The 26,841-nt window shown below is 39.9% G+C and overlaps 8 protein-coding genes across 9 annotated transcripts; 7 read left to right on the top strand and 1 right to left on the bottom strand.

The window, feature by feature from the left end:
• Positions 1 to 1,008: 1,008 nt before the first annotated feature.
• Positions 1,009 to 11,124, bottom strand: RB195_012953 (uncharacterized protein; the record flags this gene model as incomplete). The annotated part of the gene is made up of 22 exons (XM_064202563.1): positions 1,009 to 1,133; positions 1,195 to 1,282; positions 1,569 to 1,659; positions 1,709 to 1,812; positions 1,904 to 1,995; positions 2,077 to 2,227; positions 3,088 to 3,266; positions 4,380 to 4,494; positions 4,547 to 4,619; positions 4,683 to 4,849; positions 5,800 to 5,973; positions 6,033 to 6,221; positions 7,164 to 7,270; positions 7,600 to 7,693; positions 7,801 to 7,909; positions 9,147 to 9,226; positions 9,290 to 9,405; positions 10,261 to 10,366; positions 10,426 to 10,521; positions 10,578 to 10,670; positions 10,878 to 10,962; positions 11,045 to 11,124. 22 exons carry the CDS (start codon positions 11,122 to 11,124, stop codon positions 1,009 to 1,011), a joined length of 2,514 nt encoding a protein of 837 aa, XP_064058444.1.
• Positions 11,125 to 13,321: 2,197 nt separating this feature from the next.
• On the top strand, positions 13,322 to 16,167 carry RB195_012954 (uncharacterized protein; the record flags this gene model as incomplete). Of its 2 annotated transcripts, none has more annotated exons than XM_064202564.1 (3): positions 13,322 to 13,389; positions 13,481 to 13,595; positions 16,033 to 16,167. In XM_064202564.1, the coding sequence occupies 3 exons, from the start codon at positions 13,322 to 13,324 to the stop codon at positions 16,165 to 16,167; spliced, it is 318 nt and encodes a 105-aa protein (XP_064058445.1). The 2 variants fall into 2 exon arrangements, with proteins under 2 accessions (XP_064058445.1, XP_064058446.1); XM_064202565.1 differs by lacking the exon at positions 16,033 to 16,167 and adding an exon at positions 14,088 to 14,192.
• Positions 16,168 to 16,908: 741 nt separating this feature from the next.
• RB195_012955 (uncharacterized protein) lies at positions 16,909 to 17,274 on the top strand (the record flags this gene model as incomplete). Its single annotated transcript, XM_064202566.1, has 1 exon — positions 16,909 to 17,274. The coding sequence occupies one exon, from the start codon at positions 16,909 to 16,911 to the stop codon at positions 17,272 to 17,274; it is 366 nt and encodes a 121-aa protein (XP_064058447.1).
• A 264-nt stretch (positions 17,275 to 17,538) lies between these two features.
• Positions 17,539 to 18,138, top strand: RB195_012956 (uncharacterized protein; the record flags this gene model as incomplete). The annotated part of the gene is made up of 1 exon (XM_064202567.1): positions 17,539 to 18,138. The coding sequence occupies one exon, from the start codon at positions 17,539 to 17,541 to the stop codon at positions 18,136 to 18,138; it is 600 nt and encodes a 199-aa protein (XP_064058448.1).
• Positions 18,139 to 19,202: 1,064 nt separating this feature from the next.
• RB195_012957 (uncharacterized protein) lies at positions 19,203 to 19,511 on the top strand (the record flags this gene model as incomplete). Its single annotated transcript, XM_064202568.1, has 1 exon — positions 19,203 to 19,511. The coding sequence occupies one exon, from the start codon at positions 19,203 to 19,205 to the stop codon at positions 19,509 to 19,511; it is 309 nt and encodes a 102-aa protein (XP_064058449.1).
• A 909-nt stretch (positions 19,512 to 20,420) lies between these two features.
• On the top strand, positions 20,421 to 20,885 carry RB195_012958 (uncharacterized protein; the record flags this gene model as incomplete). The annotated part of the gene is made up of 1 exon (XM_013442323.2): positions 20,421 to 20,885. The coding sequence occupies one exon, from the start codon at positions 20,421 to 20,423 to the stop codon at positions 20,883 to 20,885; it is 465 nt and encodes a 154-aa protein (XP_013297777.2).
• Positions 20,886 to 23,996: 3,111 nt separating this feature from the next.
• RB195_012959 (uncharacterized protein) lies at positions 23,997 to 24,554 on the top strand (the record flags this gene model as incomplete). Its single annotated transcript, XM_064202569.1, has 1 exon — positions 23,997 to 24,554. One exon carries the CDS (start codon positions 23,997 to 23,999, stop codon positions 24,552 to 24,554), a length of 558 nt encoding a protein of 185 aa, XP_064058450.1.
• A 1,750-nt stretch (positions 24,555 to 26,304) lies between these two features.
• On the top strand, positions 26,305 to 26,805 carry RB195_012960 (uncharacterized protein; the record flags this gene model as incomplete). The annotated part of the gene is made up of 1 exon (XM_064202570.1): positions 26,305 to 26,805. The coding sequence occupies one exon, from the start codon at positions 26,305 to 26,307 to the stop codon at positions 26,803 to 26,805; it is 501 nt and encodes a 166-aa protein (XP_064058451.1).
• Positions 26,806 to 26,841: the final 36 nt, after the last annotated feature.

Consider the following 26,841-nt stretch of genomic DNA (forward strand, 5'->3'; position numbering starts at 1 on the left):
ATATGTCATTTTCCAGTTGACAGATGAAATGCATGCATTCAGATTTACACAAAGATTACATACCCCACAGGAAAAACTACACGTTCGAAAAAAAAAAGACAAGCGAACAGATTTTTCCAAACGGAAAGGTATCTCGAAAGTTGAAAGGCATACGGAAGGAGAGCTGAGGATAGATACAACTGCGTGAAGAAAAAAGACAGTAAAAGGGCAGCAAACAAACGAATATTAACGGAAAAAAACTACTATGCACATAAAAAGAAACACGAAAAAGGTGACTTGACAAAAAAAAACTGTTCAATGCAGATGATTCAGCATCCTACGCCTGTAGGACTACCTCACTGTTTCCAAGAAACAACACCGAACTATGAGCTTGTGACCGAAATAGAAAAAACAACAATGCAGATTTGGCGCTTGCTGATAGTAATTCACATATATGAATCTAAGAAGCACTAGAATACGGTAGCCTTGTGTTTCAGCATATTATAAAAATCTACGCGTTTCAAAAGCATAAGGGATTTCAGAAAAGAAACATTGCAATGCAGCAATAAATTTGCAGTAGCTCGGTCAAGATGGCTTTTCCTGTAATTCTCGTAGAAACCTTGAAGAGATGAAGTTTTCTGTATTGTTAGAAGGAAAACCAGAGAGTTACAATTACAAAGTGAGTTTCTTGGTTGCTATGATGCTATGATTGCTCTATTTTCATTTTAAGCTTAAGAGCTGTGTAGATTTAATCTTCCAGAGCTCAACTTTAAGGAAGTCTGAGAAACCAACACTTAGAAATTTCACTTCACGTTCACTAAGAAAAAAAAGAAGAACTAAAAGCGGAAAGAATTGAAGATGTTCGCCTTAGGAGATATTTGAAAGCGAAAAAAAAACGAGATAATCAAAAATGTGTAAGCAACCAAAACTGTTCTCGAGACCACTTCAACAAAGCAAGGGCAAAATAATTTTTCAAAGAGATTGGCAAGTGAATAGAGTACGTAGTGGTTAAGTCCGGCTTAGAAAATCTCACAGTGCAATAGGAGCAGCACCATGTGTGATAAGTGATACTGGAAAAGACTTTATGTGAGTCTGCCACTGTGAGCTGCATTGAAAATATCGAACACGTTCGTATACGGAGCCATCAACGCTCACTGGAATGAGAAACAAACATGAACACATATAATCAACATTTTAAAACGAGGCAAGGGAAACCTGTAAGATCGCTGTGTTTGCTTGCACCGCTACAGAGCAATCGGGATACAGCAGCCACCTGCACAACTGGATTCTCATTTTCTGACTTCTGAAAGGAATACACTTGACAATGACGGTTTCAACAAATAATGATATTTTATCATGATATAAATGACACAGACCGAATATAGAACAACAGCTTCGAAAAAATCTGGAGCTGCAGAAAAAAATAAACGCTTAGGCAAGAATTTATGTCAAAACAACTAACTAGCCTAACTTGAAGATTTTATGGAGGGATCACAACGTAGTTGCTGATCACGAAATCGAAGCAAGATTCAAAACAATAAGAAAAAGTGGATTTTACTTTTCTCCATTAGTATAACGAATCCACAAACCTGTCCTTTCTTCATCCCCAACTTCTGAAGCATCTTTTCTTTTTTCTTCTCCTTTACAAACGATAGTGACAAGAGTGGATGATTGCATGTCCTGTTTAGTAACAATGACAAATATAATTTCTTTGCAATGAATAAACTACCGTGTTATAACAAGCGTCCGGAACGTGGCTTTTATGGATCCTTTAGTGAGATCTTTCTTGGAATTTGGAGTCAAATTCTGTGCACCGGTCGTATTCGTATTTTCCTGAATGAAAAAGATGGAACAGATATAGAAAAAAAAAACTTGACGAGAATTAAAAAAAAAAAACTAATGTGATTACATAACAAAGAATTACATTTGATGGATCGCGTCCAAGCCAATACTCAACGTGCATTTCATGGGCGTCAGTACGAATGTGAGGACTGTTAGGCGGTGAGCTGCTCAAACCTGATAACAATCTGTCGTAAGAAAAAAAAAACAAGCTAATGTTCATACAAAATTAATACATGCTTGAGTCTAACAACAGACCAGAGTAATATTCTCGCGCAGAAACTACATTTTCCCTTTCGACCTCAACTGTCCGAGGAGATGAGTACGTGCATCCCGCATCTTCATCTTCACTGCTTTGGCCAACTCGAACTTCTGCGAGAAAAGGCACGAAGACTCGACACGCATCCGCCTTAAATAAGGCAATATCGGTCCGAATGAAGACAAAACGAGAAGGATACCTAGAGGGTTGAGACTTGTTTACTAGAACAAGATGAAAGCGCACTCATTACAGAAGTTGAAAAGTTGAAAAAAGTTAAATAATTTAAAAAAAACTCGCAACTCTCACAAGTTACGGAATATCATCACGTGAGAGGGATCCCAATAAAAATGGATGTGAAGATTCGAATTTCAACGATTAGCGTCGAATAACAAGATATGACACGCACGTGAGGAATTTTTCGTTGCTTTTTTTGCGAGAAGTATATGTTTCACTGCCTATGCTGAGGATGACAACGATATAGTGAAGGGAAAATTTCTGATTTGGCTAACGGTTGCAAGTAGCGTTTATGGATGGTTTCTTTTGGAGCGAGTCTTGTCTAACTTAGTTAAATGTTTAAAAATAGGAAGGAAAGAATCAAATCCGAGCGTCGATCTACACCTTACCGTGAGCGTGCTCAAGAGTAATGTTGTTGTAAATACTATTCCTCACCCAACATAGACAAAAATAAGAACAAAATGTGGAAAAGTAATCAACAAAGTGAACACCATAACAGGCGGAATATCCTGAGCATATACTTTACTTATTTTCATCTTTTGGTTATCAACTTGGGCTTTCACATTCAGTGAAAAGAAGTCCGGTTAGGGTTTTGGACTTGATGGTTCCTTTCCCTCGCTTCCTCTCCCCTTCTTCTACATTTTACACTTTCACATTTATTATCCTCTCCTCTTCATGTATTGTTAATGCTACGAGGGTCAAATACATTAACGACAAACTTCACAATAAAATTTCATTTCTCACCTTTACTCAACCGATAAAATATGCGAACTAACCTCTTGACCTTTTTCAGTCATCTGCAGCAATGCCTCTCCTATTGGCAGATTCAAGCAACCACCTCCATTTGCAATCCATGAATTCATTTTTTCGGTGACCGCTTGCTTATCGGCAGAGCTGAGATCAGCCCATCGTTCCCACATGTCACGACAAAGTTGATCGAGCGCCACATCAATTCCTATAAAGAATGCGTTGTTTACAATACCGAAACCTGTGTGGTCATCATGAACCAACGACACTGTAACCTATCATCTAACGATTAGCCCATGAGATTTAGTTTTACATAATCCGCGCTGGGTTGTTCAAACTATCGGAACCTGTCGTAGAACTGATCCAGGCCTAGGCCGAGAAATCTAATGTGGCAGGTTTCTACTATTACATAGCAACAGACCCCACTGTGTTCATAACGAAATGTGGGATTTTTTCTAAGTGAAGATAAACGTTTGGCTGTGCTGCATCAATTACCCCTTTAAAGGCTTCCAGATCTTTCGAATACTAGTAACTGCCCTTCTGTGACAGGGAAATTGGTGTCGACACTCACTGCTCAACATTTTGTTACTTAGCTTTACGTGGATGTCGAAAATGAACAATGCTTTACTTATTTTGCCTAAAAGATACGCGTTAGCTCAAAAATTGATAACTGAAAAATTCTGATTCACACTATCCTGACGTATGGTTGTATCATCTATGTTAGTTGCATCCAACTTTTCTACAGCAGATGAAACTTGTTAATTTTATTTTTGGACACCTCTCTAACACCAAACAAAAGAGCACGATATTTGTCTCTCAAGTCTCGGTGTACTCATCACAGGCAAAGGTTGACTGAATAACATATAGTAGAGTCAAAACGACACGAAACAGGGTGTTGTTGCGTAAGCAGTTGGGCTCGAACTAAATTCCAACCGCTGCTCTCCACCGCACCGCTTCGAGCGCAACTGTACCGTGCTTCACATCGTTTTGACCCGACTATATACCATACATATTCATGATTTCTCTCTTTTATGAACTAAAGACTGAAAATTCTTAAATATTGTCATGTCAGAGGTTTCCGAGTACTCTTTGACAAAGGTTTCGCTGAAATAAAGGGTTGTAATATAGATGAGAACTACTTTGAGTCTCCTTTTGAATTTGAATTTGAGGACAGTGCGAGATGCGAGACTAAGGGCGATAGTTATAGCAACTATAAGGTGAGACATTGAGTGAAGTTCGCAACAACCACTTCGCCAACCATCGTTGGTAGAGAAATACCCTCTAGATGTTGAAGTCTATAAGATGTCCGAAGAAAAACCACCTTCAATAAGTTTCGCTATCAATGAGTGTGGAGCGGGTATGACGGCAAATCGTAGATAGTGCAGCCAGTTACTTGATGATTTATGATGAAGACAATCCACGTAAGCACGCAAAATCTAAATAAACGAGAATTGCAGGGTTCAATTTACCTCTATGGAATTATCATACCTGTCCAACAAACTTATCAGCTCCAATTATTCCGATAAAAGTTACAGGAGGATTGGAAGAATTCGAGTTGCAGCTAAATTGGAGAGAATGTGAAGAAAAGCACAAAACAGAGATTGAAATGATCGAAGAAACTAACAAATTCAGAATTGTGTTCACAATTTGTCCCATAGCTTGCTTCACAGCATTTTCAGATGGGCAGTTAACAGTAGCCACAGAAAAGGTAGATAGATGAGGTAGATCAAGATAAGAGCATAACCAACATCCAGGTGATGTGGCAGGATAAGAAGAAAGCAGCATCGATAACTGAAAGATACCGTATATTGAATCCACTCCACCGAAAACAATTTAATGAATATATATATATATATATATATATATATATATATATACAATAATAATATGTAATACAATACATGGCTGTGCCATGTATTACAATTTGAAAACTTAGTTTAAACAACTGATTTGGGGCGTTTACAAAACAAAAGACAAAAACCGACATGGTTCTGGCTCTGGCTTCTGTCGCACACACGTATTTTCCCGACTACGCCGATTTCAAACTGAGAGTGCTTGAAATAACCCTGCCGTAAGGATTGAAATTGTTCCGAAGTTCGCAAAGTGATCTTTTAGCTACATCAACATGTCATTGTATTAATTATTTTAACAAGTAAAACTGGTTTCAATCCAAATTCAGCAACAGTCCACATCAAGTGAGATAGAGAGTAAACCACAAGAAATTAGGGACTGGGTTGTCAAAAGCATATACACCGAAAAAGGAAACGATTAGAAACGAAGAAATCTGAAAGTTGGAGATATTGCTGCAGCGAAACAGAAACTAGTAATGAACCTCACTAAGCTTCCACTAGAAGGCAAATATTAGTTCAATCTGTAGCCCTTTAAGGCTGCCCGCAAAGTTCGGAGCCGCATGGGCGCGTGGTTGGGGCCTCTGCGGTATTGGTTGTTAGTGACTATTCACAACAGTGCGCTCAATAACCACTGAAACCACAGAACCTCCAAACCGCGCGGCTCTGAACTCTGCGAGCAGCCTAGTCTATGAAATTCCTTCAAAATCGTGGACCATAGATCTATGACAATTTCAAGATAAATGTTATAAAAATAGAAATGTAATTGTGATTTTAGTTTGCAATTATCAGCTTTAAAAATGTCAAAGGTAAGCAGTAGCAGCAAGAAAATGGAAATGAAACCAAATAAAAACATTGGCGGATACAGGGTATGAAAAAGAACTAGGTAACTACCTGCTCGGAGACTCCAATGTTTTTCTCACTCGGTGTTATTCCTACTTTATCCTTTTCCAACTTTTTAGAGATTGAACCGGTTGTTATCGAATGAGAAATCCCACCAAGCGATGAGCATTGAATTAGTGGTGCACTACTTGTTGAACCTACTCTATGTTGTGATTTCGAGGTGATCTAAAAAGAGCCGATACTTGCTCTAAAGTTAACTCGAAGATGGAACATTATTGACTTACTAAAGGTGATGTTACGCTACTCGTGCACTGCTGATCGCCTGAAGCTTTTGAAGCGAATCCCATCATTTCCTTTTTTGTGTCCTGACATTGGGATCCTTTCATATCGCTTTTGTCACGTTCTTTTTCCGTTTCAGATGACCAGTCCAGGTCTTCTGCCTCACCCTCGCTATCGGACCCATTTTCTGCATCCTTCAAAAAACGTTGTCGGTTATTCTAAAGATATTCAGAGCTAATGCATTGAGAATGTCTTATACCGGGCAGTATCGTAACAACAAAGGATTCAAAGGAATAAAAGGAATAAATAAAAAGAGTTTTACATTTAGCAGGATTTTTCACAGAAGCTCTGGGAAAACGAAAGTGTGTTCAGTGCGGTTTGCACTTAAATGACGTTACGGCGAGTTGAGTATGGAACTGGATCTTTAAACTAGTAGATGTGGGCCACTGCAACGATAAAAGGCTAGTTTTAATTATTGGCATGTTCAAACGCATTCTGTTTCACTACTAAAGAGGGAAACTGATTAATCGTTTATCTTTCACAACCATGCATGACAATGATCAAGGATTTGCGGCTTTTTAAAGTGGGGTTGTGAACTTTTCGTCATCGACAATCTTCACTCTAGTTTGCTCCAAAAGGATATTATTTGTCTATGTTGTCCGACTCCAAGAAAAACAACTCGAATAACACAGTAATGTCTAAGGTGTTTCACTAGTGCTTTCTTCATCATATTTCTATACACCAAGAACATAACAGTCACTTTTAAAATGGAAAGTGGAAACGATCTGGGTAAATATCCAGACTGAAGATTAATTCTTCATTTAAAAGTGACTGTTATGTTAAGAATAGTAGATTTACCTCCAGTACAAAGAATAAATAAATAAAAAGAGTATCTTAAAAGCAAACAATAGGTTTAAAACACTAAAAAAAAAAACCTTTCATGGAAAGACATTCAATTTTCAGATAGATTCTTTATGAGTCCTATCAATCTTCATGTTGATGTCACTTTGCAGGTGTTCAAGAATTAGTCAACGGAGGTTTCAATGAGAGAAGTGGAGCATTTAATCTCCCAGAGAATGTTAAATAAGAAGCTAGACGTTCTACCAACTAAATAATGTCAATAAAAAATCACTTACGCGATCATAAATGGCAGGGAGAACTTCTTTTGATCGTGTAAAAAAAGGGCGAAGCCCAGGCCTTGGATTACTATCGATAGAAATTTCGTCCACCGCCATTTCAGGTCCTGAAACAGTTGATCGACCTCGACTTAACGGTGTTGTCACTTAACATAAACGAAATTCTACGCATCGTGAGAGAAGCAAAAGCATTCACTCAGCTACTTGGAAGTAATAAAAGTGTTTTTGTTCACTGATCACTTACTGGACAGACTGGCACATCCCTAGTATATCTTATTCAAAGCATTTTTAACAGCAAAGTCTGACACTGAAGAAATCAATGTATATTTAGAACGGTAGAAGAGATCCGGTACAGATCAACCACATACTTCCAAAAAACAATAATGAATTAACGGTAGGTTATAAAAAAAAAGGAAGGGTCGAAGTAAAACCTTACCGCTATCGCTCATATTTTCGAGTTCTTCAAAAAGGTCTTGCAACTCTCTATCTGTCGGAACCAATGCAGCAGAAGTAGATCTCGAAGGAATTCCCTGAGTTCAAGCAGAGTGTACAGAAAATGTCATACATTTTCCAGATAAAACAAAACTCATTCTTCACGCAACAATTTCTTCTCAGTAATAAATAAAACAACTCTGACCTCCTCCTCTGGGACTCTGAACCTCTTCAACAATGTGACAAATCGCTGCCTTATATTATTCTTTCGAGTCGCGTGGGAAGCCTTGTGATTCATCCGGACAGTTTGTCCCCTAGAAAATTCATATTACTTTCTGGTTATTACGGAAGTTGCAATCACAGGAATGACTTCTTTGCAAATGTAAGAAATGAAATTAAAGAAATTATAGCATTTCGAAAAAAAAAACCTCTCGTCGATGGAGATAAAGATGATGCGCATAGTCTTCGTTATAGTAGGTAAGAAATTAGCTGTTGTAACGCTACCTTATTTACTAACGGTCGTGCGGTGACGTGCATACAAAATGAGTGAATCGCTATTGTAAGCACTTTTTTAAGAATGGAAGGCGACGGCAGTCAAAAATTCACGGATGCACGAAACAACAAAAGGGTTTTATGAAACAGATTAAGGGATATCCACCTCATTCGCATCGTTGTTATAAACAAAAGTCTCTCTTTGAACCAAATTTTTCTGAAATGAAAGAGTACTTTTTTGTGTAGAAGTAAGGGTTTTCAGAAGAAAACCGGCATAAGAAGTTTCCTAAAATCGTTTCAAATTTGCTAGAGTTAACTAAGTCTCGTAGAAGTAGCACAATACTTAAGAAAAAAAAAACAAAATATAAAAAGATCAAAAAAAAATCTGGCACATCAATGACGCGAAACGAACCTGCAAATGCAAAAGAGGTCCTAACGAGAAAGCGAATAAAACACTGGTAGTTGAACTTCAATTAATTCACTAAATCTATCTCAGAAAACAGAAGAATAAAACCAAATAAAAACAAAATTAAATGCAGAGAGAAGGCTTTAGACTTTAATCTTTGATGTTTCCAAGTATGATTCATTGTGAAGTGCTGATCAATGACATATAAACCTAAGTGCCTATACGTATCTTGTACCAGATAGCGTGGTGAAATCTGTACAATAAAGCAGTAGGAGAGCGTGTTCTGTTGAACGTGCTCCACTCAACACACCCGTAACAAACTATAACTGTAACGCTGGTTCATCACGCCGAATACAAGTATAATAAATAGAGGAAAATAAGTTTAAGTAAAGTAAAGTGTAAATAAATGAACAAAAAAATTCTTCTTAGATCTATCAATTCCACTGCAGTGAATCCCGAAGTGGCTCTTGCTCGGGATTACAACACTAACTGTACTACAAAGAGGACTATGTAAGATCTTATTCCCCGTGTAAGCATATGGATTTGACCGCTTTCGAAATGAACACTTGACTTGGTAATATTAATAAGAGAAAGAACAGTGTTTATGAGGTACTAAGTAAACGTGATCTGTATTAATTAAGCTGTTACACTACCTCGCCGTGCTTCTAGCACTTGTTGGCTCGTTGATGTCACTATCTCCAGGTACATCTTCGTAGTCACTGTCAGAGTCGTCCTGAACAGGATAACGTATTATATATACGACTGTATATGTACGTGAAGGAAAAAATATCCATACCTCACTAAGATCACCTTCAATGCCACTCTGTTTCTTGCCAACCCTGTCCCGTTCCAAATCAATTTCAAGCGGTTGAGATTGGCATGTAACTAGATGTAAGCGACCAATGCTTTGTACTGAAAATACGATTTGGAGTTATATTTGGAAGTGTTAGAAAGATCTGAGTGCTCCAAGGAAAGTAGGCATGATATTTGAAAAGCCGCCTAGGTAAAATCAAAGACACGTTTAAAGGACAAGGCAATAAGTGTTGACGTTAATTAACCGAGATATGTAAACGCGTTCGACTTCAATTCAGAATCGTTTGAGTATAATGTTTATGAAAGGACCCCCTACAATGAGTTGTAGTACCGTGATAAACTCCCGAACTGAACTAATATGACGGGTACATTTTAACCTTGCCTACCCAGAACGTAATTTTTTGTCATGACACCACTTTTTATTCGCATAGCACATAAAATATCTAATCCTTAACATTCCCACTGCGTGAATTTATAGTGGGCGCTACATTTAGCAAATGTTCTCACAGCTTGATTGTGTATCTCTTTTCCACTAACATGAGGAATTTCATTTCATTATTAGGGCTACAGCAAGCGTCGCGTTGTAGTGCGAACTTTCTGTGACGACGGCACGACCAGACTAGAAAAGCACGGAAGCACTTGTACGATGTGAGCGTCTCCGAATGAAGTGCACTAATGACAGTATATTACGTGAAGTTAAGCAAGCCAACATAGCTTTGAATTCACACCGATGTGTTAGAACGCAACAATAGACGAAGGTAAATCACAAAGTGAAGTTTTCACACCAAACAATCCCAAATTCCTGTCACCTTCAGTCAAAGGGGTTCTGCGGGTCTTCTACGTTCCGCTGATACTTTTTCAAACAGAATTCGAGGAATAATTTACAGTACAATCTCAGCAAATTTCAACGCAAATCTATATGAATTCATACGTTGACTTTAACTAGGTACGAACCTTCTGAAGACTGTTTATCATCTGTTTCTGACGACCACAGCGGTATCTCACGAAGACCTCCATTTTGAAGCAGCTGAGTTAAATTTACCATCCCTACGGCTATTGTCTGAAGGATACTCATCACCGAAAGAAAATCCATCCATGACCAAAAACGAGAACACAAACCTTGAATGATGACGGGAACGGCCTGTTTTTGTATTTCCTTCTTCTCTGAATAAGGATTTGCAACGTGTTTCCTTTCCGTTTGACAAAATGGGGATACTAAAAAGCATTTCGCAGAAGTGAAAAAAGAAGATAATCGAAAATAAAGATGGTACTTGTATTGTGAAGGAAATATCAAGATCTAGGTCAACACGGCCATGATATGGTGTGATTCCTATGTCGTTGCTTCGCAAACTCCTTTTACTACCCTGAAAATACAAGAAAGGTTCTCGAAGCAAAGATGAGACAAAGTAGGCGCTTATTTGCTATTAAATATGTTTGTCAGAACGGCCGCGATGCAGATTCGTGTAGAGCAGTATGTGTGAAAGAGGGGGGGGGCGTGGGGTGCCCCCGACGCCGCGCGGCCCCCCAAAAAAAAAAAAAAAAAAAAGGAACAATATACTTCATGTTTTTACCTCCAGTTTAGCAGTAATGACAATTGACTGAATTTGTGATGGTAGAGAATGCAGAATTACACGGTTCATACTCAGGAAACACACCCTGAAGAAGAACAAGATCAAGGTGAACAGACAAAGACCAAACAAAACTAAGAAATTAGCACGAACATTCAAAATAAACATACCTTTGGACAACGCTTGAACTGGCTCGGTCCATCTCCCAGTTAGCAAACAATCGCATGGGAACAACTCCTCCTTTCTCCATGTTGTAAATGGAAGAAGTTCTTGAATAATTTATGAATGACTAGCACAAAGAATGCACATGAAGATTCTAAAGTAGATGTACGTATAATGATTTACTTGAAAAAAATATAAGGACAAACAGCTTAAACATTGATATCAGAAACAACTGGCAATACACGACACGAATAGGTCATTTGCCCATGAAAATGATGTCCGAACCAAAACCAAAGAAGAACATAAAAAGAAAAAAAAAGTACAAAAGAGATGCAACAAACAGAACTCATGTCCCAACCTCAAAAACGATAAGAGAGATAGTATAGGATCGAAAAGAAACAACTGTTCCACTCTAATCGATAAAGTCCCCAGGGAATCACGAGGCAGACGAAATTTGAAATAAACAGAGTATATCTTAGGAAACCGCTTCCGCATGGTAGAACGGTACAGTCGAAAGTCCCTTGGAACTTAGGAGCTCTTGCTGGTAGGATTAGCCAAAAAGCACTCTAGCATCATTAGCATTCAATACTTGTTATAGGAAGGAAGTATGAATCTTTTTCCGGTGTGGTAAGAATTCATCAACACTAAGGAATCGGTGCCATTTGTTTGATAATGGAACGGAACTGCTGGAAATTGGTTACTCTTGGACTCAGAGCGAATCATCGCTGAACCTGTGCATTCCAAAGAATAGACAGAGACACTATCTTCTCTACTAACACACATACCTTTTCCGGACTCTTCATACACATCCAAACTGTCACCTCAGAGAGATGTCACGTTCCAATTATTCATTCTTCCAAAATATTTCAATTAAAGGGCACTTCACTAATGTCTAGATGTTTTAGAGTGCACAATCTCACCAATACGACTACAAGCGTATAGAAAGCGACTGTGGCGCAAGTGGATAGCGTGGAATACAATGTCGTGTGTGCAACTACACAAATTGCGCACGGACTTACGACATGATAAAATAATATTTTCTGATTTTGATTCCTATCTCTTTCATATCTTCCTCTGCTTGTCAGGTGAGTATTAGTTCTCTACATTTCTCCCGCTCGTTTGTTAATTCCATTGTTTTTCTTCTTCTTTACTTTTCTTTTCACATCTCCCGCTGTACCTTGTGCCATCCTTTGTTCTCGCATGTATATGATCGTGCGAACCATTGGATGTTCTGGAGGGAAGCTTGATGTATGCTGTGACGTTTCTGTCTGATACCTCCTTTAGGGCATTGCCGGCCTAATGAAACCTAATTGTACTAAGAAGAATTACTAGCACGATACTCTTCTTAATATTGTGCGTGAGCCAATAGGTGTGTCCACGCGAACGTTTGCTGACCCCTCCATAACAATTGCGTACGTGCTTCAGTCATTTTGACCCTACCATAGTGTTTGCAGCATTAGAGCCCTATATCTTTGCATCAAATAATATCACCATGAAAACTGTTACTGTTGTTATACATAATCTCCCCCGAGACCGAGTCTGCTGCACGAAAATTGTGACAGCCTAGATTGTTGCTGAGATAGGACGGAAAGAGAGTTGCTCTCAGTAGGAGCTAATCATTTAGTGCTCATTATTTTATTATAAACTACTGAGGAGGGGAAGGAAAAGATTAGAAATGTAGGTATTTCAAAATATTAAGTAGGAAAAATAAGAACAAAGATACAGATGAGGTGACATCAACAAAACCTGTTTAACGAAATCGGTTATAATCTTGAGATCACTGTCACCGCTGTTTATGACAAACCGTCAATCAGGATTTAGCGTTTTCTGTAGTCGCACTAGGTTGGCACAGTCACGAACCCTATAGAACGTAAAAGGTCAGAGATGGAAAATACCAGACAGTACACAAAGGGCTGGATCCAAAAAAACATCAACGCTTATCAAATTGAAACCTTCCATGTGACAGGGCAGGTCGGTTTGTCAAGCTTTAGGCGGCTTACAAATCGTTCGTCAAGACCAGCAGATTTTTCCATAGACATCCATACATGATTCAAGCGTTTGCACTGCACAAGGAATTCTTTATCTGTTACGCGGCGATAGATCGTTTCATCTTGCAAGTGAAGATTTGTTATTTCCCGATCAAGAGCCTGTGACATGACTTCGAATTCCCCACCCTTATCGCTTACTGAAAGGCGTATGTTCCCTCTTGTAGTCATTTCGCGGTTTCCGTAAAACCTTGCCATTGCTCGCGCGATGTTTTACACTCCACTCGTCATTTCGGTACAATGGTATTTTACCTTGCTCTCAACGGGAATATTCCACCCTTACTGAATTTCTTCGGAGCACATGGAAGGTTTCAATTTGATAAGCGTTGATGTTTTTTTGGATCCAGCCCTTTGTGTACTGTCTGGTATTTTCCATCTCTGACCTTTTACGTTCTATAGGGTTCGTGACTGTGCCAACCTAGTGCGACTACAGAAAACGCTAAATCCTGATTGGCGGTTTGTCATAAACAGCGGTGACAGTGATCTCAAGATTATAACCGATTTCGTTAAACAGGTTTTGTTGATGTCACCTCATCTGTATCTTTGTTCTTATTTTTCCTACTTAATATTTTGAAATACCTACATTTCTAATCTTTTCCTTCCCCTCCTCAGTAGTTTATAGTAAAATAATGAGCACTAAATGATTAGCTCCTACTGAGAGCAACTCTCTTTCCGTCCTATCTCAGCAACAATCTAGGCTGTCACAATTTTCGTGCAGCAGACTCGGTCTCGGGGGAGGTTATGTATAACAACAGTAACAGTTTTCATGGTGATATTATTTGATGCAAAGATATAGGGCTCTAATGCTGCAAACACTATGGTAGGGTCAAAATGACTGAAGCACGTACGCAATTGTTATGGAGGGGTCAGCAAACGTTCGCGTGGACACACCTATTGGCTCACGCACAATATTAAGAAGAGTATCGTGCTAGTAATTCTTCTTAGTACAATTAGGTTTCATTAGGCCGGCAATGCCTAAAGGAGGTATCAGACAGAAACGTCACAGCATACATCAAGCTTCCCTCCAGAACATCCAATGGTTCGCACGATCATATACATGCGAGAACAAAGGATGGCACAAGGTACAGCGGGAGATGTGAAAGAAAAGTAAAGAAGAAGAAAAACAATGGAATTAACAAACGAGCGGGAGAAATGTAGAGAACTAATACTCACCTGACAAGCAGAGGAAGATATGAAAGAGATAGGAATCAAAATCAGAAAATATTATTTTATCATGTCGTAAGTCCGTGCGCAATTTGTGTAGTTGCACACACGACATTGTATTCCACGCCATCCACTTGCGCCACAGTCGCTTTCTATAATCTATCAATACGACTTCCTGCAAGACCATTTGGTTTGAAAACACGGCAGCGGTGACGAATCGTTGGTGGTACGCAACGCGATCTCGTCGAAAGTCACGCGGCGCGTGTATTATCGGGGGGTCTATGTCACTCATTTCGTTATTGTGTGCAAGGTTACTGAGGTCTATTATTCTACTATTCGGATCCAATATCCATCCGACATGCTAGTGATCGTTCCATATTTCAAACAACCGAAGAGGTGGATACTCTGGTGGTTTTTGGCGAGATGACCACGAGTTCGAACATACGTTTTTAGTTGTAAATTCTGTTGTCGCAGACGCGTTTCAGTCCCATTTCATCACTTTGTGGTGACTTCGTATCAGTTCTGACTTCGTTGTCCTCCACCGTCTCACACCTATTCAACACCATGGATTCCGTCTCACACCATTTTGCTGTTTTCTGGCTGTCCCATACCGTGTCCATAGAGTATCAAAATAGGGAGCAGAATTTAGTTGCATCCTTGTCGAGATGGCGAGTTTAGACAAAGAGCATTCGAATGCAGTCTGTAATAGTTGAACTCGTGCGGAGATCGGAGTTTAGTTGGACAAGGGAGTAGTGGAATATAATCAGTCTGCAAAAGCACTTTTCTTCACTTGAAGAGCGTTTTCTCAGTTCACTATTCCTTTAAATGAGCATTGGTGTTGTACTGGAATTTTACATTAGTTTAGAGTAACTTGAGAAATCCATTATATAGTTGTTGTATGGTATTAGTAAATTGACGGTGTTTCCTTATTATTCATCACAGTATTTCAATATGTTGTAGCATATTGCCTTACCCTCTTGATTCTCGCCTTAATACTTTCGCCTTACCTATAGTTTTATTCATTGTTCTGGTGCCTATACACTTATTTATTTATATGAATATTCGTTTATATAGGATGTACCAAAATTTACCCAATTACGACATGAATTAAATAGAAAACAGTTTTCTCATTTTTTTTTTAAATTGAAACATAAAGTACATAGGATAGGGTTGTGGATGGTTTACTACATGTGCTGAAGGCGTCATTGGATCATACCTTTTTGAAAACGGCGGGCTGCTAAAGCAGTTTCTGCTACTTTTGCTCGACATCGCGACACGATCGCGACGAGTTCTTAATGCCTAAATTAGATGAAATTGATGTGGAGGACATGTGGTTTCAACAGTATGGTGCGATATGTCATACAACCCGTGAAACGATCAAATTACTGCAGCGGCGATTACCTGCTCGTGTGCTCTCGTTTCGATGATCAGAATTGGCCCCTAGATAATGTGATTTAACATCATTGGATTCCTTTCCATGGAAAACTTCGAAGAAGAAGTGCGTATGTGCCGGCAAAACCGTGGAGGTCATTTGCCCGATATATAATATAATAATTCCATCCATAACCCTATCCTATGACCCTGTCCGCGTGGCACGAACACTGAATACTTAGCACTCTTGGTCACTTATGGTTCTTGAGTCAATAAATAGTTTGTAATTGATTTCTTATATACACTACACGAAGCATCACAAACTTATTGTCACATTCCATTGACCATTGCAGGAGCGGAAGGAAAGCGTGCAGTACAGCAGCAATAAAGCCTTGTGCACTTTTCTCAGATTTCAGAGCATTTGCTCAATCCACTATCTATATCGCGGAGCGCGATCTATCGTGGTCACCAGCAACGACGCTCGGGCACCAACGACCAAGACGCTCATGGGCGTCCTGGAAACTACACTTTTTGACGGATCTACTGTTTGAGCAACAAGTTCGGACAAGAAGAAGCTTCCATTTTTCGCGGTTTGATCAGACGGATTGCCTCAGTGAAGAACATGAGTACGGTGTTCGAGGAGAAGTGTTGCTGAAGCAGATGAATAATTAGCGAATACCATTAAAGGAAGAGATCGAAGATATGGAGAAGCATTCTGCAATGGCAAAACGTCACGTACACTAGAGTCCAAGCGCCATGACATGTGAAAAAGTAAGTAGCCTGTTTCAAAAAGAGATAGAAGTCTTAAGCCGTAAAGAACGTGAGTTATCTTGAAAACTACTCCGGAGCACTCCGAACGATTGGCGAGAGGATTTCAGAGGATCAGTTCCAGGATGAATAGGAGGAGGACGAGGGAAACAGATTCTTCGATAGGGGTACATACAAGTACATACGTATTATTCACGAAATACAACTCTGAAAGCCATAGTAAAATGCACATTTTCAATACTTACTCTTTCCTTTCTAGCTAACAGTAATTATCCTTTCACTAGTCCATACTGCAAGTTTTTTTTTCCTCAAGTTTATCAGTATTTGAGTGCAAGCACATAACCCTCCTTTCAAGTTTCAATTTCGTTCCAGATGCACGTCCTCTAACCCACGTTTTCCAGTCTCGACGCCAATGATCGACAAGTCAAAGTGGCCGTCACAAATCGCATTCAATGGACTCACATGATAGGAGACGCTCATTTTCTGCAGGCGGGACCAGGAGGACCAATTCTCCTTCTGAACAGATGCCTCAGAACAGCGATGGTCACGAAGGAAAGGATCTCACGTTTAGAGACATGGTACATTCTGCTAGACATCTCATAGGTAGAATCTATGAGATGCAAGTGGAAGCTGGCAAGATTCCGGCACATAAAAGAGAAGAATGGTTGCGAGAACGAGCTCACCACGAACATGATGTCCGCGCATCAAGTGTCTTAAGCCTCGTCAAAAGTCAACTGAACTTCGTCAAGACAAGTATCCCAAATATGCAGGATTACCTAAGCAAGTGCGAGACTAAATTCTACGAGGGACAAGGTGGATCCCATGATCGAGTTCTGCTGGATCAATTGAAGGAGGAACGGAACACCGTCGAGGAAAGGTTAACCACATAAGTCTTGGAACTGCAGGACAAGTTGCAAGAAAAGGAGAGCACGATCGAACAACTCGAAGCAACGATCATCGAGCTTGAGCTAACAAGCGCAGAAAATCCAAGTGTGTCAGAAGAACGGGTAAACGACGAGCAAGTGGTAACCGGTCCCGAATCAGGGAGGAGCAGTCGGATATTAGTCGACGATCATCAAATGCAGGGAGTCGACGATCTTCAGGTGCAGGAAATCGAAGATTAAGGCATCCACGACGTTGATTATTGGGAAAGGATGCTGGACAAAGTAAGAGAAGACAACGGCGCGAAACGGACGAAGAAACCTAGTCAGAAGCTCAAGTTGATACCTGTATCCCCCGTGACAAGTGACGAAGAGGTCGAACCACCACCCAAATCGCCACGAGTGGAACGTTATTCCGTCTCCCGCTGGAGTACAACAAGTACGGAAGAGTTGGAGCGCGAACTCACGGAGATGGAGCGTTATCTTCAAGTGTTCCCATTTCGGAAATTGGGCGACTTGTCACGCGAAGTGCAGGGTGACATTATATGCGCCTTCTGTGAAGCCGAAGGCCAGCACTATTCGGACTCGTGTGCACAAGTGATCAGTGGAGATCAAAGGCTCGAGATCATCAGTATAAAAGGCTGGTACAACTACTGTCTGGAGGACTGTCCGGTGAACCGACAATGCAAGTTCGCAAAAAGGCATTGCTGGTACTGCAGGCAGCTAGAAGGAACGGTCTTCGTAGAGCTCATCCCGCGAGATGGCGTACATCACCGCGCCTTGTGCAACGTGCCCAACGCCAAGTCCGAAGCAAGATCGTGGATCCTTGAAGCACGGGAAGAGCTCAAGATGAGGAGGTCTGGGCGGAAATAAGCAAGTGGAGGGGGAGTGTTGACATGATCGACCACTAAGTAGTTTGTTGTATTTTTTCATGTATTGTTAGTTTGTACCATTGTTAATTATTTACATCGCTCAAGTATTGACTTCTCTTGTATCTTGTATGCAATCGATGGTCAGCAAGTGCTCCATGTCATGCACAGAATGTTGCGGTTGCGCGGCTTATCAGATCTCCACCGCTATAAAGCAATGAGGCAAATTTAAAGAGGACGCTTCGTATCGGGGCATCTACACGCGTCCCATACTGTCTCTAAGTAAGGAAGCTTTCCCCTCAAGTTAGTTCTCTTCCTTACCCAACAGCACCTTCTATTTTTACTTATTCCAGTGCTACTATTTCGGTCTGCCCTCACCGGAGACTGGTAGCAAGTTCGACCAAGGATCAGCTCTCAAGTGTCGTCTGTTAGCTATTACCCTACAGCTAGTTATTCGTTCTATCGACCTGCAGGTCAAGACACTGTTGAGCCAAGTTCCGCGTGGCATTCAAGTTAGGCGTCTCATATCTCCCAGAATCACTTCAACCCGGGACGTTTGCAACGTATACGGAGACGGTGTTGCAACGTATACGGAGAAGGTGTCATAGGCGAGTCTACAGCACGGAAATGGTCTGCAAAGTTCAAAAATGGCGATTTTAACGTCGACGACATGCCTCGTTGCGGAAGATCTGAATTTGACGAAGAGCGCTTAACCGCATTTTCGAAGGAGAACGGTCGCCAAACAAGTCGTGAATTTACCTAAAAAAATGAACTGTGAACATAAAATGATTCTGAATCATCTTCATTTAATGGGATTTGCCGAAAAATTGGGAGCCTGGGTGCCTCGAGCTTAACGAAAACAACAAAGAAAATCGCCTTCAAGTTGCTTCTCAACATCTCGCCCGCCATCGAGGAACATACGGTCATAAACAACGCTTTTTGTACCGAATCGTCACTGGAGATGAGAAATGGCGCGTATACATAGATATGAAGCAAAGAAAGGAATAGGTCGCTCCAGGAGATATTCCGAAGCGGAGAGTCAAGCCTGACCTCCACCAAAAGAAGACCATGATCTGTGTTTGGTGGGATTGGGAAGGCATGGTGTACTGGGAAATGCTCGAAAGGAATGACACGGTCACTAAGGAGCTCTACATAGCCCAACTACATCGCGTGAAAGAGGCTATGCGACTGAAAAGACCACCAACAAGGCCAAACCATGCTCCTTCACGACAACGCCAAGCCTCATGTTGCACAAGTCGTGAAAGCCGCACTCGAAGAGCTCGAATGGGAGGTCCTTCAGCATCCGCCGTATTCTCCGGACCTTGCACCGACGGATTACAATCTTTCCCGCTCCCGAACCATTACCTTCGACAATGAAGAGGACATTAAAAACTGGCACAACGACTTCTTCGATACCAGACCGGGCAATTTTTGGCGGAACGGCATCGACAAATTGGTCGAGAAGTGGGAGGAGGTCAAGGTCGTAAACAACAACGGCGAATACATAATCGACTAATTTATTGTCAATATTAATGATTTTTGACTAAATGAGTGTCCTTGATAAGAACGCTACGAACTTATTCCCCAACCCAATACTACGAGGGTCACGACAGCAACATAGCGCAACGCAGACCGAGTATCGCGGAAGAATGCGATTCAAATGTTTTGCCCACGTTCCCAAAACATCCTGCCATTACTGAAGAGATAAAGCATATCTCAGAGAAATATCAACGCAGATGTTTTAGGAACCTCGCCCAGCACAGTATAAAAGGGAACGACAAATGCGCGAATGCGAATTACGACGCTGCGAAGATTTTATTTCTGTTTTCTTTTGCGATCGTTTTCTTATTGTATTCATTTTGTGAACAATCATTTAATATTCTTTCTTATCGTTATAATTTCATTTATTATGTTTTACCTTACAATGTTATTTTGCTATGAAATTTTGCGATCGTTTTATTTTCACTATTATTATTTTTAGTTGCGAATGAAATTCATACTTTTGCGATTGATAAAAATATATTATTTACTGCAAATGTTTGTTATTTTGGATGTTGCTCCCATTGCTGATTCCTGAAGTTTTAAATAAAGGTTTAATTACCCTAAAATCCCATAGATAAGAGCGGTCCATAGATAAGAGCGGTTTGTGCTAGAAAATGAAAATTGACGTTTGTATACGTTTTTTTTTTGGCGTTGTGTGATTATCATGATTATCGCAATAATAGCCTACAACTCTACCTTTATTCTTACTGTTTTCTATACTATTTCTATCCTGTATCACCTGCTATGAAACGTCGTAAATCGTATACAGCAGCTTTCAAGCTAGACGCCGTCAATTATCGTGATTTGCATGGAACATTGGCAGCGGCTAGTCATTTTGAAGTCACTGAAGCAATGATAAGAAAGTGGGTTGTTGATCGACAAAATCTTCAAGAGATGCCAGCAACGAAGAGAGCCCGACGATACAAAAAACCAAGCGTTGAAGAAGTTGAAGATGCCATCTACAACTGGGTTGTCAAAAAACGAGAAGAAAATAGAGCTGTCACGGTGAAAGAAATAAGGACCAAAGCAAAGGAATTAGCAGAAGAGCATGGTCACCAAAATTTTAAAGCATCTGCGCATTGGTGCATCCTGTTTATGACGCGAAAAAGCTCTCTGTACGAAGAAGAACAAGTGTCGGTCAACCATTACCGTCTGACCATCTACAAAAATGCTCGGATTTTCGAAAGTTCGTTGCAGCTGAAGCCTTAAACAGGGTCAAGCGTATAGTTGGGAAAAATCCCTCCTAAAAACGACCCCCCTTCGCAGACCCTCCCAAAAACGACCCCCTTATCTCGTTCCTACCAGTATAGCTGCCCACACAGTAATCAAAATTTGGGTATAATAAAAAAATTCAAAAAAACAAATAAACGCCTAATAAATAAATTAAAATAATACGATGTAATAAACAAATAATAAATTATTTTAAAAAATAGTATTGCTACAAGTAAAACAAAATACATATTGTAATGCAGCGATATTAATGGAATAAATAATAACTAGAAATTATATGTTCATGTTAATTATATGTTCAAGATGCCGCGTGACGTGTGTCAGATGGAAGAAGATCAGGAAAAATAAAAGTTTTAAGCAATAAACAAAAGTTCGATCCCCGCCGGAACCATTATTTTTGCAAAACGAAAAAACAGCTGGAAAAGAAGGAGAACACCTTTTAAAATAATTTTCACACTATTTCCGACTATCACCAGACAATTTTACTCATCGACAACGGAAATGAACGGATGAGAGTTCGATCCCCGCCTGAATCCAGATTTTTGCAAAACCGAAAAAAATCACTGAGGAGAAAATTTCACCGGCAATTTCTTGAAATTGTGTTTAGAGCACTGTTTGCCACATACAAGTGTTACATAGAGGTTATTTTAGCGATTAAAACCAGGTCTTAATTGGAAATTACTGCTGGACAGGTCGGATTTTGTTACCTTGAAATAAACATGAATAACTCACTAATGAAGAGACATAAAAAGATAGTGCTGGCTGCGTTGTGTGGAGGAAGATTTGTGCTACAAAATGGTCGAAAAATCTTTTGCAGGGACCCTCTGGTTTTTTTGAAACCTAGTTGAGAGAAAGTTGAGAAATTTGGCATTTTTCTCAACTTATTCTCAACTAGCTTTTTTAAAGACGAAAACTACTTGTAAAAAAGTAAAAGCAAACTGTGATAGCAAAAATCTTCCTCTACAACATACTCCAAACCGAATTCGTTTTTATAAACAATGAGCTGAGTTATGGAAATTTGTTTGAAGTCACACAGATTTTGGCGCGTTGCCGAAAATCCGAGATTTCGCTCTTTTTCCCGTTGCGAGGATACGGTAGCGCCGTTAAAAAATTCGACTCCATATTTGGATAGAGCATCAAGGAGAACCCTTAACTGCAAATTTTGGCTTCTGTAAGTGTTCTGATTTTCTCAAAAGCTAGTTGAGAAAAACTCGAAAATTTGAGCAAAAATTGGGATTTTTCTCAACTAGGTTTCAAAAAGACTAGGAAAGCTAGAGGCACCATACTTTGTAGAAATATAGGAGAAATCTCTCTCTACAGATCGCAGCCAGCGTTATTGCATAAAATTCACTTTGAGCGTAGATATTCAGAAACTTGTGGAGCCCACTTTGTACTAATTTTAACCCTAATTACGCCTGTAGATGTCTTTTTTCGCTCAGTAGCAGCATCAAAATTGCTTTTTCGACTGAAAGTAAGAAGTTTGTCACTGTAGGATGAGAAATGTGCTCTTTAAATTCTTTTACGCCAAGTGCAAAAAAACACGTTGGCAGGGATTGAACCCTGACAGTCTCAATGAAAACAGCGCGGCATCTCGTTGAGCCATCCAACCTTAATAAATTATTTCCCTATTTCAATGGAATGTGTAAAGGCCAATTAACAGATGTCCTTATCGAAGTCTGTAATCACGCATAAATAAGTCTGCACTACACTTACCAACTTGAGCCAGCGTACTTGTTTTTCATTGCAGCTATGCTTCTATTTTTACTTAGTGCTCTTACACTTCTGTTAGCTTCTGATATTGAATTAGCTGTGACGAAGAGTGCCAAAGCACTGTGCAAGCTATGAAGATTGCCTTTTATGGTACTCAATACGAAGTCACCTCTGGTTAGTTTCATTTCTTTCATATAAATTAGTAACACACAATTTTGTTGTGTAGACTGTAATTTTGTAATTTTGTTTTGTAGAAGTGTAATTTTTGTAGTGTATTTTTGTAGAATTTTTGTAGTGCTTAGACTTGATAGGTTTGACAAAAAGTCGATTTTTGAAAGAACAAAAACTTTCAGGTAGTTAATTGCACTTAAAATAATTGGTTTCTTATTTTATCACATCACAACATTATCACTTTATTTATTATGCATCACATTTATTCAAGATTTCAATTGTTTTGGTTTGTGCCACCGAAGCGACTCCGACGTCATCAAGCATCAGTTAGAGCAGCAAAAAATGCTTATCGTCCATCTTCAAGATTGGCTCAAAAAGCGCAGTAGTTTTTTTGCCAGAATTATGAAGAATAAATTTTTAGAAATCATTTTTTGGTTTGTGTACCCTCTTTTTATCCTAACTTTTTATGCTACTATAGTCTTCCCCAACTGCAACCGCGAGTCTTCTTCAATCGTTTATTCGAATATTAAAAAAATTTATTTATTCTATATCACTTATTTTTATATCAAACAGAACTCAAGTACTGAATTTGCATCACTGACGTTTTTTCTTCTTTGAGACAACTCTTCCATTTTTTAGTCGCAGATATCGGAACCTGAAAAGAAGCCTTAGAATACGTTTCAGTTGTGAATATCTTCTGATATGCGATAAACATGCCATTCACTGCTCATCATCCTTCAAGTTTCAGCACTACGTCTGAAAAGAAGCAGTTTTCACTCCTGTTTTTCTGCTGAATGTCGCATACCTAAATTACACTTCATTTTGTACACCTTAATATGTGTTTGTTTGAAAACGACAACCCCGTCTTCCTTTTTTCTTTGCTCTCTTCATTTTTTCTGATTTTCCAACCCCTACTTAAATTTTTTCTTAACTTTCCGACCCCCTCTTACGACCCCCTCCCCCCTGATCCGACACCCCTCTTACGACCCCTGTTGAGAAATTCTCAACACACGCTTGACCCTGGCCTTAAACGTATCCCCTTTCAATTTGGGAAATATTGATGAAGTACCAGTTCCCTTTGATATCATCTATGAACGGACAGTTGATGTGAAGGGACGAGAGAACATTAAAATTGATTCTACCGGCCATGAGAAATCTAATTTTACTGTTGTATTGGGAGTGACTGCTGCTGGAGAGAAACTTAAACCAATGCTAATTTTTAAGAAGAAGTTAATGCCAAAAGGACAATTTCCTCCAGATGTCATTGTGAAAACAAATGAAAAAGGTTGGATGAATCAGGAATTGATGAAAGAATGGATCGTTGAAGTATGGAACAAAAGAGAAAATCACAATTCCGACCCTGATCGCTCTTTGCTGATATTTGATTCTGCTCGTTGCCACGTAACTGATGAAGTGAAACAATTTTGTCAACAATATAGCAAATTTGCCGTAATACCAGGAGGATTGACTAAAATATTGCAACCCTTAGACGTCGGCATCAACAAACCGTTTAAAGACCACTTGAAAGCTGGCTGGGAAAAATGGATGAGAGATGAAGCTAAAGCAACTTACACAAAAAGTGGAATAAGGAGAAGGATGAGCTACGAAGAAGCTGCATTTTTAGTTAGCGAAAGTTTCCAATCCATTTCATCTGATGTTATTCAACATAGCTTTGAAAAAGCATTGTGTGATTTGGAAAATCTCAAAAACGATATTGCCATGATGAATATAAACGATGATGACGAAGTAGAAATTGGAAAAGTTTAGTGTTATGTTTAGCTATGTTGGAGTCCTTGTTGTTTAATATACAAATAAAATTTTAAAAATATTTTTTCAAAATCATTTTTTACCGGCAAATTAAACCGCTCTTATCTATGGAATTTTACTGATCGAATGGGCTCTTCAAGTTCTATCCAGAGATCAAATTCCGGCATTTCTAGAGAGATTCCGGCAGAAATTCCGTTAAAATCGCTATTTTTCTATATGAATTGTTTATTAAGTGGGCGGGGTTTAGAGTTGAGGGGCGGAGCTTCTTCTAAACTTCTTCTCCGATTTTTATTTATCTATCCATCAAGTTAGAGGGGTGACTGCATTCAACTTCAATTTCATTCCAATTCATTTTTCACCGGTAAATTAAACCGCTCTTATCTATGGAATTTTACTGATCGAATGGGCTCTTCAAGTTCTATCCAGAGATCAAATTCCGGCATTTCTAGAGAGATTCCGGCAGAAATTCCGTTAAAATCGCTATTTTTCTATATGAATTGCTTATTAAGTGGGCGGGGTTTAGAGTTGAGGGGCGGAGCTTCTTCTAAACTTCTTCTCCGATTTTTATTTATCCATCCATCAAGTTAGAGGGGTGACTGCATTCAATTTCAATTTCATTCCAATTCATTTTTCACCGGTAAATTAAACCGCTCTTATCTATGGAATTTTACTGATCGAATGGGCTCTTCAAGTTCTATCCAGAGATCAAATTCCGGCATTTCTAGAGAGATTCCGGCAGAAATTCCGTTAAAATCGCTATTTTTCTATATGAATTGCTTATTAAGTGGGCGGGGTTTAGAGTTGAGGGGCGGAGCTTCTTCTAAACTTCTTCTCCGATTTTTATTTATCCATCCATCAAGTTAGAGGGGTGACTGCATTCAATTTCAATTTCATTCCAATTCATTTTTCACCGGTAAATTAAACCGCTCTTATCTATGGGATTTTAGGGTACCCAAGTTTGAGATTACAAGCCCGCGTGGCTCAAGTTCGGTTTTGGTTGCCAGTTGCAGTGCAGGGGTAGCAAACCCCTACCATTTTACCGAGTATGAGACCTCACATCGCGGCGCGGAGCTGCAGGAGTCGGAAGCGCGTGAGCAGGAGAGCGAAGAGGGACGAGAACAACGCGCTATAGACGACAATGCTGCATTCGTGGAAGAGTTGCAGGAAGACATCCGTTATAATGAACTCCACGTTCACTATTTTCTTTTAGCACTATATTTAAAGTATGAGCACGATTTCCTAGTTTCTCATGATGACTTCGCATGTTGTTGCATACCATTGTTATCAACCGTCGGAGATCTGTAAGCTAGGAGCATTGCGCTCGTGCTTCCTCACCGAGCGTCTGTATTTAAACATCGTTCTCCGGAGCAGGGGGGATATTAAGCTAACTCGCGGCACGAAAGGCACGACCTGAAATAGGTTGCGTTGTACCTGGTGCCTCAAATAAACGTGTGTGCTACCTGTCTGTCTGTACCACCGTCAATTTATTGGTGCATCGGACCACTAACGGCCTGGACCACGTCTGTGAAGGTACGAAGATCTATTTTTATTACGACAGCTTCTATTCTTCCACTATTACCACCGCTTTATCGATTGATTCGTTGCACGATATTCACCTCTGACTCTGCTAAGGGTGCACTTTTTGTCTGCACTTGCACGGGACTCTCTTAGTTTGGTGCAATCTCTCACTTCTGTCGTTACTATCGTTAGAAGATCTTCCTCTGAGACATTTTCTTGGACTGGGTGAATCATGTCGGCGACTGCATCAGCGTATAAGGCACTGACAACGAGACGCCGCAACATCGTGATTGATTGGTTAAGCAAAACCAAGGGACTCCTCGAAGCTTCTGAAAGTGAGACTGAGTCATCGCGCAGAGACCGCGTACGAGAAATACGTCTCTGTTTGACTGCCTGCGAAGAGAACACAATCATGTTGGAGACGACATTGGATAAGTTCACAAAAGCCTATGACGACTTAGAGGAGCATACGGACGACGAAGACAAAAAGATGTACGAGTATGTAGACAACATCCACGACACCCTTGTGCAACTTAATGAAAGACACTCCGCTCTTAAGAGGGTGCTTCAAGAGTTACTGGAGGAGCAGGAAACACCAGAACACATGACGGACAGTAATTCTCTTAATCCTGGCATCTACCCCATGGGACCACTTTCAGTGAGCAAACTGCCGTTGATTCCTATTCCCAATTTCAGCGGCAAGCGCTGGGAATGGGAAAACTTGAGGACCTGAGGACGTCGTTGTCGTAGTGGACAAACTAGAGGAAGT

The sequence above is a fragment of the Necator americanus genome, chromosome V, assembly GCF_031761385.1.
Source record: "Necator americanus strain Aroian chromosome V, whole genome shotgun sequence".
In the NCBI taxonomy this organism is placed as follows: domain Eukaryota; kingdom Metazoa; phylum Nematoda; class Chromadorea; order Rhabditida; family Ancylostomatidae; genus Necator; species Necator americanus.